We start from the raw sequence: 15,748 nt of genomic DNA, 5'->3' as shown, positions 1-15,748 counted from the left end.
ATAATATACTTTTTGCCTTTTAAACGATTGATGGTTAGTTTAAAGGAAATTAAAACTTTATGCCAAAGGATACAGCGTGTCCAAGAGTGTCCAATTCTAAAGAAGTGATCGACATCAACAGCCTCATTCCTGCAGGTGAAACACAGCTTATTGTGGTTGTTATTTTTGAGGGACAGCAAGGGACAGCACTGGGGTCTGCTGCTGTCCCAGAGGCTCCATGGTAACCGTAGGTCCCGTCTTTAAAGGGGGTGTGGTTGTATTTCCCGCCACTAGACGGGGGTAGAGTGGAGAGGGAGCGTGGTGGACGGTCTCTAGGAGGAACCAGTGGTGGTAGTAGTGGTGGAGGAGGTGAGGGAGGAGGAGGTGGGGGAGGGGGGTGTTGTCAGGGGGGGTGTGTGGGTGGGAGGGGGCAGCCCATAATAACTACCAGACATGAGTCATTCACCGTGGAATACCACAGCGCCCACAGACCTGTCTCTGGCAGACCGGGAGCAGAAATCTGACCCAGCAGAGTTTGTGAATGGGGTAGGAATGAGCTAACCCAGAGGAAATTCAGCCGTGCTCCAGCAGCTTTCAAGGATTTCAGAGCCAAGAGAGAAAAAAACGTTCAAATTATTTGCTTTAGAGGGTTTTTTTTTCTTTTGGTGTGTGCGAACGTCACGTGTCTCAACGGGGAAATATGATTTACAGATGAGGTGTTCGCTAATTAGCAAATTAGTTTATGTTCACGTTTCCGTTTAGTTTAATATCTTGTTTTGTTTCACTTTAAATTAAACATGGACTATGGCCATTCATCAGGAACATTTTCTTTTCTTCCTAACAGACAGCACAGAAACAACATATCACATTGTCAGATGTCATTCAAGCCCTCATCATCATCATTCGTGCATAGACTTCCCCAACGGAGTAAACCATTTAACTTAAACTCTACCATATGCTGGATATTCAATTCATTACTGTGCTACAACACAAATTAAGGTTTTCCATGATAGAGGCCAGACGATCCAACGCGTTAATAATCCCGCTATAGAATTAACATATTTTGCAATTACAGTTTGTAAAAATAAAAAAAAGCTTTATATGGGAGTGGGACGGTGGGCCATCAGCGCATAAAAACAGCAGGCAGGAAGTGTTTTGCAACAGCGGAAAATCTTCAGGTCCAGTCTGACCACCAGACGGTCACACTTCATCTGGTCTCGAGGCTGCGGTGGACGCATGGATACCTTCCCTACCATAACGGTTGGATATGTTGTCATACATTTCTTCTCTTGCTCCCTCTTTTTCCTTCTTGTACCCCCCCTCTCCCCCCCACCCCCCTACAATTCCCTCTTTTGCTGTCATATCTAATTTTCACATACTGTACCTCCAACTTCCCTCAATCCTTCCACCCTAACTCGCCTCTCTTTACGCTTTCTTAACTTTCCTCGCTACACCTCAGACGCTGTCTCTTACACTTTAACCCCCCCCCCCCCCCCGCCCCCCCTCGCAGCCTCCCCCCTATCTTCCTCTCAAACTTATCTTGGCATTCCCTCTCGGTTCCTCTAGCTGACTCGCTCGCCCCCTCAGACATTCATATACCTTCCTCATGTTACTCCATCTCGCTCTCCGTCTCCCCCCCCCCCACCCCTACTCCTTCTCTCTGTTTGTGGTCAGCCACACTTAATCTAGCGCCGTCCATCTGTTTCTCTTCATTTGTTAACTCCGGCCTGGTTTCTATTAAGATTACATCAGGCTTTGACCTATTAGTGAGCCGTGATCCTTTTGAAGCCCTGCTGTGGTTCCAGGTTAGGCTTAAATCCCACCACTCTACCTAGTCCCAATCCTATGGATAGTATTGGGGGGAAACGTATTAATAACAACGGTCCCTAAACTTTTTGTTCAGCCAGGGCTCCAATTGGTTTTCTTCCCCGTCTCATGATCCATGATCATTAAATCATAACAGTATTGTTGTCATGTGAGAGCCCGGTAGACATAGGCCTGGAACCCATTTCAGCTCTCAACCCATAATTTAAGACACTGCTGTAATAATACACCCCCACACCCTTAAATGACAATCTGTAAATTGTAATATATAGTTAATTTGACTTTGCATTGGTGGGATTTGAAACTCATTTCGGTGGTGGACCTTTTCATACACAGTGGTTCAGTTCAAAGTAGTGGTAAAAACTAAACTTTATTTTGGCTTGTTTGAAATTTAACTGTATTGAAAGATGTTTATGGAGTGCATTGTTTTATAATTTTTAAGGCATAGACGTTTATTGCCATTGTCAGGGGAATATAACTCTTGAACTATAACTGCAGCACACATATACTTTTTAAATATTACAATATCACGATAATTGTTTTTATTTGTCTTACTTTACTTGCAATACAACAGCTCCCTTGTACTAGTCCTTGAAGGAGACAAATCCTAACAATCCATGCAGTGTTTTAGCTTCTCTTCCTAATCATTCCCAATTTGACCCGAGTTAATGGATACAAGGCTGACGTCAACTTTCCAGCTGGCGACAAAGATACCATTTTTAAGTTACTGAATTAAAGGCTTCCTTTTTCCCCCCTCCACATGGATACTTTAGGGTTTGATTGAAAGGTTGAATTGGTACATCATCATTACCTGAGGGGGCGGGGTCAACAAAGGGCTAAGAAGCCAATTGACCATGGCGTGATACTTCACTGACATCTATTGGCTGAGTCACCGCATGGAAATATGTGAAAGTCATTGAGATTCATCAAGCTAAGTGGTCACGGTTGACTCCAAGGTCTTGCAACTCACCACTTCTGGTTGCGGGCTGTCCTCCCTGCCAGCAGTTCCCTGTTCGAGTGGAGCTCAGCTGGGAAGAGCTCTGCACCACTGGATTCTACTCAGTGTTCCTCGACCTCTGTTAACAATGACTCCTATCGCTCTCGTCCTCCAGGCAAATAATATATAAATATCCCAATCTGATTGGATTGATCCAGGAATTTTCCAAAGAACGATTGGGCCGGTTTGCTGAGCTATTTCCCTTCCGGTTATTGATATCAATAATTTGGAAGGAAAAGAGTTGAGACGGTTGACATCAAGCATTATATCAGGATGACACAGGATATCAGGTATTATATTAGGATAACATACAAGTCGAGTCACTCTTGCATTGTGCACCAGCAGCAGCAACTATTAGTTGTGTCTTGGTGTCCATGTTCTGTTACATGGCATCACTACGGTGGGCTTGGCCCTCTTGGCCACTGAGACACCAACCCAGCCGCTATTGGATTGGTGTCTTGGTCATACGTTGACGGTGTACGTATTTGCGGACTCTGGATCGTGTTGACCGTAACGTTAAATCCACCTACAGTATTGGTGAGTGCCACTGTGGGCGAGGGAAGCTCAACAAGTTTGGTGAAATACTAAACAACAATGTGGTTAAAATAAAAAAATTGAAATCCTGAATTTTAAGCATCGTCCAACGCAAACAAAGGCAGGCCCAGACAAAATGGTGCTTCTTCTCCAGGTCAACACAGTACCCAGCTGTCAATCAACACTTTCAACTTTTGTAGAGAGGTAGTCTTTCAGGGTATTGTCACTGAAAATCCTTAATTCCACCTATCTTGCAGACGGAGCCCACATTGGATGAAACTGAATGAAATAATGTTAAGTTGTTCCAAAGCTCTCTGCGTGTTACAACGTGATTTGCTATATCTCCAGTTTGTTTCACTGTTGAGGAGAATGGGGGAGAGCATCATTTCCAGTAAAAGGTGATTTCCTGTAAAGTGGTCTGTTAGCGGCTGTTCTTGCTTCGGTTCAAACAACCTACTTGCATTTAGAAATCCCGAGACATTTAACAGGCGGCAAAGATATCCGATCATCTGATATCGCAAGACTAGCCTGACCGATCTGGCACAAAGGCCTCCCAACTAGCAGAACATCAGCTCCTCTCCTCTTTACCTCCAGGCCTCCTCTCCTCTCCTCCCCTTTCCTCTCTTCCTCTCCTCTCCTCTCCTCTCCTCTCCTCCCCTTTCCTCTCTTCCTCTCTCCTCTCCTCTCCTCAACCTCCTCTCCTTTTTCCCTCTCCCCTGAAACAAAATAAAAATAACAACTCCCAAATAACAATCTTTAAAATCTAACTTTAACCAATATACAGACTTTTTCAAACGGGGACACTATTTGAATGTGTGTAACATAGGATTTAGGGGCAGAGATGAAAATTGGAAAAAAGAATATGCATCCATACAAACACATTTTAAACTAGATAATCTTGGAGCCCACGCCTTGTTGATATGTACGACCGTGCAGACTTCATCAAAACAATCCTTATCCCATGTTATTTGCCATGTCAACCCTGTCACCCGAATTGGGGGCAGCGCTCAGGACTGCATCCCCTTCCTCTTCCTTTCTCCTCGTGGGTATCACCTCCCTCTGCTCTACCTCCCCCTTATGATTGGCTGAGGCTGTCCTGGCCAACACTCAACTGTCACCTCTGAAACCCAACCTCAGTCAAGACAGCCTCACCGGTACTGCCTGCGACAGGCACAGGTCCTACGGTATTTTCACTGCTTAACTCAATGAAGCTCTTATAAAAGGTGAGTCGGTCCTGTTTTACTCGGTGACCAGCCTCATGCCCATGTCCCGTCCGAGTGGCGCATTAACCGTTTATCTTCTGGCTTTTCTGCTGGCTGACGTCACAGTGCCTGAGTCAGCGGAGATGTTGGCAGGTGCACTAGTTCTGAGCACCATCCTCGCAGCCTTACCAGGTAACGTTCACCGGGATTAGGATTATATTATAGTTAAAGAATTCACCCTGCATTACCGTTACTTTTCAATATAATACATGTTTATTTACAGGGATTAAATATTATAAATGTGTAATGGGTATAATTAGAATGTTTTTTGTATATTCTGTGCCCAAGTGTTTAAAAGCTGGTGACAACATAAGATGAATTTGTGTGAATCATCTGTTGTTCATTCTGTGCTGCATGTTGTTCTGCATCCAGGTGCCCTTGCCTTTACACCTAGGTTATTTATAAGTATTGATTGGACTTTGTGCAAGGTAGTCAGCCAGTCAGCCCGCAAGGCGTTTAGCAGGACAGCACGCCACCAGTGTTGCCATCAGATCTCATTATCAGTCTATTATATCTGTCACCCCTATTGAACCAACACATTTTCAACCTATCCAAAAGCATACAACAAAGGGTTTTGGCTTTGATTCTCTGACTCTTTTATGTCGATATCAATGATGTGTGTGCTTGTGTGTGTGCTTGTGTGTGTGTGTGTGTGTGTGTGTGTGTGTGTGTGTGTGTGTGTGTGTGTGTGTCCTTCAGGAGCCCAGAGCAGGTGGAGTGTGTCATTTTCGAGGAGGGAGATCTGTGTGTGGGCTGGAACCACCGTCACCTTGCCCTGTCGCTATGACTACCCATCAGGTATCATAGGGACAACCTCCTTTTATTTTATTTGGATACACTACTGGCCTAATGTTATTATTTGGATTTATTGATATGTCATATTGCAGACAACTGTTTGAATGAAACACGTTCAGTATATTGTTTTTGAAACTTTTTGAATTTTTTATCAATCCATTGATCAATAAGTAAGATCAATCAATAAGTTAGTCAACATGCTACTACCATGCTACTATGCTAATACTATGATTGAATCATAAGATGGTGTATGTGAACCAGTGATCTCCATACCATAGGCCACATGATGAAGCGGGTCATGTGGTTCCGTGTGTCCGTGGACGGTCACAGAGAGTTCACCCACCACTCGGACCCAAACCAAGTCAGCCTGTCCTACAGGGGGCGCACACGGTACAAAAACATTCCTCCAGTCCAGGCAATGTGTATATAAGGCCAATTTAAATCCAGTATCCAGTATTAACTAAAGATCTGTACTGCTTGGCTCAAAGAATCAATTGTAGTCAACAACCAACTTATAAAAGCCAGTGTTACTTTCAGAATAGTAGTGTGCATATAAACACCGGAAAATTAAAGAGGAAGAGTCAAACAGAGTACACACAAGACCGGAACATTTCTGAATGAATCGTTTACAATCAGCTGAATGCTTAACACAATCTCCCCTGGGTCCCCAGCTACATAGGAGGGAGCTACTCCAGCTGTTCGGTCCAGATCAAGGCTGTCAGGCTGAGTGACGAGGGACAGTACCACTTCAGGTTTGAGACGGACCAGCCCAACGGGAGATGGACCTCCCCCGACACAGTCTCCCTCATCGTCACAGGTTGGCCCTAGGTTCATCACAGAGCCTCTCCATGTTATAGGTGGAACAGGCGGTAAGGGTCGAGAGTGGTGAGAGTGAGAGAGAGAGAGAGAGAGAGAGAGAGAGAGAGAGAGAGAGAGAGAGAAAAGAAAAGAGTGGGAAAGTGTACCATTTTGAAAAAAATCCCCTCCACTCTGTTCCCTTCTTCCATACGTTTCGCTGCCATTGAGAAGTGTTGCATTACACGCACCTGTGAGTGAAAGTCAAGAGAGATTTGTCGAACCAATCATGGATTGGTCTCGGATCGGCCTATAATCAAAATGGACTCATACTGAGGCAGGCGCAGTCATCTCTCAACAGATGGCTGGCTGGCTGGGCCATTTCTTAAAATAACGCCCACATTCAGGCTCTTGAATAGAAGCTACAGCACCATCAAAATGAAAGCAGGTGCTCTTTCTTGTTGTCCATGTGTTATGGTGTCATCACTTTCATGTGATGGCAGATTCTATTTCTGCTGTACAGAAGGTGACATCACCGTTTGGTCTGCACGTTCAGGGTCTACACATCTCTGTGAACAAGTGTTGTGTACTTGTATTTGTATATAAGAGTGTCTCGACATTTCAAGTTAAAATCCTGACCCAATGACTGTTCTACATTCAGTTCATGGGCTTGTGTTCCAGACCTGCAAGTCCAAGTGCACCCGGTCAGACTTGGCCACATGTTTGCGTTGGGAGACACCGTGTTCCTGGGCTGTCAGGCCAGTGGATGTGCTGCTTCCGGCCGGAGCCTCGCTCTGTACAGGTGTGTGCTTGGCGTTTGCTTGGGAAGTCTCATTCTGTCACTGTAGTCGTTTAGCTGTTTACATGGCAGCTAAGAAATCCTGGCTACCCAGATAGATTTCTCCCCGGAGCATAAACCCCATTATGTTTCCTCGGTAGCTAAATCCAAATCCGATGTTATTTGGCTCTTCGCGTCAACAGGTCTCGGAAGTTTCTCGGATGTCTACACCCCCTTCCTGTTTCCTCCTCATTGTTATTCGTATTATGACATTTACATTCACAGCATTCAGCAGAAGCTTTCATCCAAAGCGACTTACAAGAAGCACTTTGCATTTGTCAGACGTCGAGAAACAATATGGCGCTGTCGGTACAGTAAGGATGTGCATAGAACCAATTAGTGTGAGTGTGTGTGTTCATGTGTGTCACATGTCGCCAGAACCTTCTACGTTGTTCACACAATGACGTTCTCCTCAGAAATGGGCTGAACCTGGGATCCTATGAGAAGTGGATGATCGTCAACCGCTTCGAGCAGCAGCACGCCGGCACCTACACCTGTCGCCCAATCCCGCCCCAGAACGTACAGTCCCCGCCCCTGACCTTGGCTCTGGGACGTGAGTGGTCCTCCATGGCCTGATTACATTGTTCAGTATTTACATGATTTACGCATTGCAACTGTTTTTTTACGCATGTCACTTTTTTGATGAATATGTGGTCTCCTTTAATCTCATGGAAACAGACGAGACCAGAAACAGTTGTGGGATCTCACATAGAGTCAAACCTGAATGTCTGCCTTGCTTCCATTTTCCTACACGCATCTCCTTTAACATTATGACATAATAATAACACCGAGACACACAGCTTCCATCAACACCTCACTGCACACTGTCACTCTCGCCCAACGAGCGGCGTTTAGTCGCCATACCATGTCTCCATGTTTTCATCATGAGCGAAGCACAGCGTAAAGCCCAGCTCTCTTCCCCTGTAGACGGACCCCGGTCCACTCTCATCACTCTGTCCCCGGTGGGAGAGCTGTCGGCGGGGGGGTCGGCCACTCTCTCCTGCAGCAGTGACGCCGCTCCGCCCGTGGAGAGCTTTGCCTGGTTCAAAGGTAACAGTCCTGGGCGTATGTTTTAACAGGCGTGTAATGTGTACGTTATGGTGAATGCAGCCAAAATGACCCTCATGTTGCAAAGGAGAGGACACTATGTTACGCTACACTGTATCAGAAGCTTATAGTGCTGATATGTACTGTAGACAAGGAGTATAAGAGCTAGAAACAATGGAAAACCACGAGGCAAGGGGTTAGAATGATCTCAAAAGAGAGTTTTACTTTTTTTTAAAAGGCAGGATACAAACTAGAATTCACGTGGTATTTTCAGAAAGACACCACACAACTAGTGGTCCTTGTATTGAATTGTCCCTATATCATCATGAGTCCTTCACAGTGTTGTGTTTTCATTAATGTGCATTTGACACCAATGGCACATCTGGTTAACCACAGATGCCACACCACCTAGTCATGCTTCTTAAGTTATAATTCAGCCCTAAGATATTATTTTCTAAACTAATGTGTGGTTTCTACTTTAATATATATATATATATATATATATATATATATATATATATATATATATATATATATATATTTGCTTTAGATTTTTATATTCATACATTCATACAAAAATACAAGAGCTGAATGTTTAAAAAGATGACGTACGTTTCCTTAATGGCCAATGCAGAAGATGATGTAGATATTCTTCATTTTGAGAGGCAAGGACATTTATTTAGCATATACAGGCTATTATTTTAAGACATACTTGATATTCTTTATTTTATGGGATAGATACTCATCACATTGCCTGGGATTCTAAACGACATAGAAATAGAGATGATACACACGTTTTGTCACGTTATGTTGTGTGTGTTTCTCCCAGATATGGAAAGTCACAGCATCCCAGCTAGTTTCAGACCCCAGCTTCACCTGATAGGTCTGACGTTCAAAGATGAAGGACAGTACTTCTGCGTGGCCCGGAACTCCCTGGGCACTGACCGATCCCAGCCCATGCTGCTGAACATCACATGTAGGCTTCTCATAACATAACAACAACAATCTGAGCTTTGAATCAACATTTTGGAATAGAATAGCGGGAATGATGTCATTGAACGAGTAGCAACACATTTGGTGAATCTGTGGAGAATTAGAATTGTGTTTGTCGTACATTACAAGACGAGTCCGAGCGATGTTTGAAATATTGCCAAGCAGAATCAGTTACAAGGCAGATATCTCGACGGCGATGAGACCATAAAGACCATACCATCATTATGTATATCACCAAGTGACTTTTTTAAGTAGAACTGCAAAGGATTTGCAGCAGTTTGCATTTGGTTTATTTTAGTTTATTATGTTACATAATTTGATGGAATGGTTTTACTGATATTCATGGATAAGAATAAATTCATTATTTCTTTCAGCATTTCTTTCATTCAACACAATTTCCCATTTCCAATTACCTTTCTAATTATACGACAAACCAACTCAAAAATATTGGTTAAACACAGGTTTTTACAATAACTGTTTATGATTGGCTGAAAGAAGTAGCAAATAACCCGCTACAAAACATCCAACAAATATCTTCCAATCAGCAACTGCATTTGAAATGTCCTGTTTTCTTTCGGTTTGATTGAAAGTGTATGCTCACACTAGGATAACCTTTCTTTGTGTAGTCGTGCTAATCTTCATCTGTGATGTTTCTGTCTGTCTTCCTGCCTTCCTGTCTAGACTCCCCCCAAAACACACGGGTAGTGGTGAGTCCTCGAGGCGACATCAGAGAAGGCTACCATGTTAACCTCAGCTGTGTGAGCCAAGCCAACCCTCCTGTCAACAGGTATCTGCCTGTTTGTCCGGCTACAAATCACTACAAATAGACATTTCACACAATTTCAGCAATTATTTTAAAACAGCACAATAAGTAAATATTCTCTTTTATACTTTAGGGAAAGATAAAACCCACTCAGAAGTGGATTTTTCCATTGCCTTCCGTGACCTATCCGGTATAACTCTTATCATCCTCTGACGACAGGTTTGCATGGCATCGTATCCTTGGCGACAAGGTGTGGGCCAAAGGAACGCAGCAGAACATGTCTTTCCCATCGGTGCGCTCTCATAGTGCCGGTCAGTACTACTGTACCACATGGAACCGACTGGGCCACCAAACCTCCCCGGTTGCTACACTCTCTGTACTGTGTAAGTACAGCTCATTGGGTCCATCTGCATGGGCTGGTGTGTGTGTGTGTGTGTGTGTGTGTGTGTGTGTGTGTGTGTGTGTGTGTGTGTGTGTGTGTGTGTTCAGGGTTCAACGATGAGAGCTGTGTGTTGGGCAAGTCCCTACACACATTGGAACAGTACACTTTCCAAATCACTGTCCCAATCTGGCCAGTGCTAAAAAATGTGATGTATCTAAAAAAAGAAAGTGAACCCAGATAGTGCTGCAAAGGGTCCCCGTTAGCAGGAGGGGGGGCAACACTATGTTTGAGGTGTAGTTTATTTGTTTAAACAAATGATGACACATAACAAGGAAGCTTACCAAAAACACAGGGACGAGACGGGCATGATATTATTTGTCCGATGGCTTGTGCGTTCTTTTAAGACCGGTGGACAGTTTTTCTATTTGATGATAGAAAATAAACAAACTGAAACTGAAAACGAAACTCCTTTTCACTCGATCATCTCTCCATAGATCCACCTAAGAACACGTCAGTCCTGGCCCGTCCCTCTAGCGTGGTGGACGCCGGTCGTGCATTGACGCTGACATGTAGCAGTCAGGCCAACCCGGTGGTGGATAACTTCACCTGGCATCGACTTCCACTAGAGGGCGCCCCCAGGCGAGGTTCGCATCGCCGCACTCAGAAGGCTAACCACCTTCTGGATGTTTCCATTTGGTCCACTTTATTTTTTATTTTTGGGGTTTTGATGCTGCAGTTATTCAGATTTAGATAGAGGTACAGAGTGTTTTCTGAATCCTGAGGTATATTGGTTCATAAATCTTTACTTTTACTTTTAAATACTTTTTAAAATTTTGAAAAATATGTTAATAATGATATTACAAATAATAATCTCCTGTGTTCACGTTTCTTACCTCGATGTTGAGAACTACTAATTCAAATGAAATCATATGTGGCCACCATGATGGTATGTACCCCCCTAGTGTGGGGAGCCAGGACGGGCCCCTCCTACACCTTCTCCGAGGTGGGTCCAGGGGAGAGCGGACAGTACTACTGTGAGGCCCGCAACCGCATCGGCACCCACAGCTCTCCGGTGATCACGGTCCGGGTGAGAGGTGGGTTCGGATTGTCAGCTTAAAGGTGACATATTAGACCCCCAGGGGTGAGTGCGATTAGCTGTTACAAGCCTCCTGACATCACAAGTGGACGTGTCCACCTAGATGACGTGCTCATCTATCCGTCGTACATCTGGGTGGACACGCCCACTTGTGATGTCAGAAGAGGCAGATTTTCAAAACGGCCAATCACACTCACACCTGGTGGTATAATATGTCACCTGTAAAAGCGAGTGAAAGAAATGTAATGTCCGCAGCACTGCTTAAGCTCCCATATTAATTTCATTAAAATTCACAGCAACGTTTTGACCCAATAGGGTCAAAATGCACGAACGCCAGAAGGTGGGATGTACACACAGCTACTTTTTTCTACCTGTGAGGACACGCACTCACACACGGTTCCATTCATACTACAATTGTGGCTCTGTGTTGTCCGGCATTCAATGAGTTAAAATTTTCCCTGTCCACACTCCCTTCCAGTTGGGGGCGGTAATGCACCATAAAGATGTTAGCCAACTGCCATAAAAATCAAGGAGAAGAGTTCAACACCCTTTTTTAATTACATCAATTTAGAAATTATTATATTTGGGGGGGGATCACTCCAAACGTGAAACTTGGCAGCCCTGGTTAAAACATATCAAGTACATGTTGTTACAGGTTATTGCGTTGCTTATTACATGTGTAATAACATTGTAACAAGGAGCCCTTATTGTATGAAACATGGCCAGTGAAGCCCTTTGAGTCTGTAACCGTGATTAAGGGCTATACAAATTGAATTGCTTCGACTTGACTTCAAGCATTATCCAGCTCTATAAACATGACCTCAGAATACAGATGATGTAACATTTATGAATAAGAAACACGGCGTGACGAAAGCTCCTGTCCTCTCTAGGCAGCAGCATGCCAGCAGATACACCGCATGGTATATTATCTCATAGTGTTGTTCTGTGAGTCAGGGTGACTCAAATCTCTTTCCCGCTATTGAGCACTGAAGCGAGGGTTAATGGGGTGTTGTGGAAAATTACAACAAAGTCTAGACAGATGATCTGAGGCAATGCAGCAGCAGATTAAGAACATGGAAGCCCAAGAAAGTGTGGTCTAGACGTCTGAATAACGACGTGCCAATGGTCTGGCTTTATTTTCACGGCTGATCGCTTGATTCACTGCTATCTCACCTCTTCACACCGTTGGCAACAAAAAGAGAAGCTATTCACACAAGCTATTCAGTCATTCATTATTCCTTATCCTCATTTATTCCTTATTGTGTGTGTTTTTTGGGGATAATTTTCAAGACGACTAGAAAGATGACAAACCCTCTCAAAGAAGCGATTGAGACACACACATGCTCGCGCACACACACACACGCACATGCGAGCGCACCATCCTAATGTGCACACACACACACACACACACACACACACACACACACACACACACACACACACACACACACACACACACACACACACACACACACACACACAGTATAAACGTCAGGGGGTACATGTATAATAAACTACAGGTCTCATGTCCTATCCCAACTGCAGTGCCCGTACACATGTTCTTGTCCCCTGTACCTTTCTGTCTGGTCTGCAGGACGGCTAAAGGTGATCGCCCTAGCTTCTGCTGTGGGCGTGTCTGCAGCGCTCATCACACTAACGGTGGCCATAATGATCAGGTATGATCTATCTATCTATATCTATATAATGATCAGGTAAATCTATCTCTACATCTATATAATGATCAGGTATATCTATCTCTATAATGATCAGGTATATCCATCTCTATATCTATATAATGATCAAGTATATATATATATCTCTATATAATGATCAGGTATATCTATCTCTATATCTATAAACAGGTACATATATTTCTATATCTATATAATGATCAGGTATATCTATCTATCTCTATATCTATATATATTATCCAGTAAATATGTATGTGTGTGTGTGTGTGTGTATGTGTGTGTGCGTGTGTGTGTGTGTATGTGTGTGTGTGTGTGTGTGTGTGTGTGTGTGTGTGTGAGCTTGAGTGTGCTTGTGTGTGTGCATGCATCTGATATTACATAATTAAATCATTTTCTATAAGTTTTGTATGCGATACAGAGGCAGTTAGTGAACAGCTATTATAAGAGTGACTTGTGTATCTTTGATTTCTTCCTAGCAAGAACATGCACAGGGTAGACTTGGAGCTCATGGAGAACGTTAAGAAGGTATGGGGATTGTCTGGCACGTGCTAGTCTGATTCTCTAACATACTTGATAAAATCGCTGATCCAATGGCTGTCATTGAGACGAGGTGTTGTGATCTGTGTGTGTGTGTCTGTGGCCCAGCGCCCGTCAGTCACAGACCAGACTGTGTTTTATGAGTCAGCCGCCCAGCAGACTGTCCCCTTGAGAACCGACAAGATGTCCGATATCCCGGTACACAAACATACACACGCACACACACACACACACACACACACACACACATGCGCACACGCACACGCACACACACACACACACACACACACACACACGCACACACACACGCACACACGCACACACACACACACACACACACACACACACACACACACAGCTGTTCTTATGACTATACTATGTGGATGTGTGTGGATTGATTATTTTCGAATTGTCTACGTGTGTGTGTGTGTGTGTGTGTGTGTGTGTGTGCATGCATCCGTCCTTGCGTGTTTGTGTTTAGGAGGAGGAGCAAGAAGAGGAGGTGAGTGACAGCTCCCACCCTGCCATTGTTCCAATGAAGGACGCGCCACCAATCACAGAGCAGGCAAACGTCCCGAGTCCCGCCCCCAACTACATCACCGTCCACTACTCCAGAGTACCCAGGTATACTGGATCTAGGGTTAGGGTTAGGGTTAGGACTATGGACCTAATCCTTATCTATATTCATCTTCATCCAATCATCAAGATGAAATTCAGAATAGTAACAATGTACTAATTATGTAATACCAATAATGCATTTCAGACCAAAGTCTACCACCTACTAAAGGCTCAGTAATGGTTCCACGTCGACGCAATGATCATGCAGACGCTGCGACACAGTCGTGATCCTGTTTTGGTTCTGCGTCGGGTTTGTGCGGACCAATCACAGCCCTTGCTGCTGCGTCGCCTCGACACAAGGTTACAATTTTTGGGAGGCGCACATCAGGCCCTTGCGGTGGAGGCAAGGAGGGTCTGCAAGGACGTAAGGGGTCCGTAAACGCCCTTGCGTTGTGTCGACATGGAACCATAACTAAGCCTTAACTGGGAGGGGCTCAATCTCACACATTTAAACATTCCTAAACATTTGAAATATGTTTGACAATGAGGTGCTAGCCTACTATCGATATTGTTATTATTATTGTTAGGCTAGTAGTATTATTCCACCAACTAATTATGTTAGTTGGTGGATGAACTAATTCAACATTGTGCTCTTTGGGTGGTAAAGTGCGGACCAGGTAAAAGTCCCTAGCCTGCCTCAGGGTAGAAGCAAAGAACCAAAGGATTCTTCTAACGTTGTTTACAACCTGCTGTCGCAGCAACGCCGCTAGACACAGCAGCCAGAGGAACCACTCCAAGGTAGCTCCCTCTGTACCCCTGTTTTTGATACAATCAACTCTTTTATTGTGTGTTCATCCATTTATTCCTTAATTCTTTCATTTAAAAGTGTGTCATGATGTTGTTTACCTTTATGTTTAGCAATCCCTAGAACAAGATGAAAAAGGATGGTCTGATATGATGGTTAAAAGTTGCCACCACATGATAATCAAATTTAAATATAAAGTGTTTTAACTCTCTCTCTCTCTCTTCCCACTTTTGTTTTTCTTGCAGGGTAACTTATCACCTGTGCTCTGACAACACATAATTCTCGCCCATTTTGCCAAGACCAGAGAGGATTGTGGGATACAAAAATGTATTATATGTGAAGGCTTTCCTTACTTAGCTGAAGCATTTTGAACTTGAAACACAAGACACCCCAGCCTTCATTGGACCATGTGGTCAACTTGGGGCGTGTGATTGTTTGTGTATGTTTTGGAGTTCTGTCTCTAGAGGATAATTAATGTTATTAAGTGTTCAAGAAACAAATAGCATCCCATGTGTTTTTGCTAGCACTCCTGCAGAGGCAATACAGATGACAACAAGTAATTTATTTAATTGATGTAGTAGTTGGAAATTGGCATGCAATTTAAAATTAGTGTTGGTATAACATAATTTGCTTAGAGATTGATGAAACAGCGATATCAGTAATTTATGTTTGACATTTTCTGCCTTTAACTCTAAAAATTACAAAATGTGAAAAATTAGAAATTAAATAAATTTGCTTCACATATGTTGTGTTGATCAATATTTAAAGTAATAAAACATTTTTTGCTTGGTTTGGTATCATCTTTCGACACGGACGCAAATGAACACAGACAAATTATATTTGTCTGAGAAG

At 43.6% G+C, this 15,748-nt stretch overlaps 1 protein-coding gene across 1 annotated transcript; it reads left to right on the top strand.

Moving 5' to 3' along the window:
• Nucleotides 1-4,679: 4,679 nt before the first annotated feature.
• Nucleotides 4,680-14,861, top strand: LOC311351739 (B-cell receptor CD22; the record flags this gene model as incomplete). Its single annotated transcript, XM_084471891.1, has 17 exons — nt 4,680-4,728; nt 5,296-5,394; nt 5,670-5,781; nt 6,063-6,208; nt 6,868-6,988; nt 7,441-7,577; nt 7,952-8,074; nt 8,901-9,047; nt 9,746-9,851; nt 10,047-10,210; nt 10,704-10,853; nt 11,172-11,303; nt 12,900-12,981; nt 13,473-13,521; nt 13,642-13,731; nt 14,021-14,157; nt 14,759-14,861. 17 exons carry the CDS (start codon nt 4,680-4,682, stop codon nt 14,859-14,861), a joined length of 1,947 nt encoding a protein of 648 aa, XP_084328017.1.
• Nucleotides 14,862-15,748: the final 887 nt, after the last annotated feature.

Source organism: Micromesistius poutassou (assembly GCF_964030765.1).
Source record: "Micromesistius poutassou genome assembly, chromosome: 8".
NCBI lineage: Eukaryota > Metazoa > Chordata > Actinopteri > Gadiformes > Gadidae > Micromesistius > Micromesistius poutassou.
The sequence above is the reverse complement of the archived record's forward strand: the minus strand, read 5'-3'. Positions and strand labels throughout refer to the sequence as shown.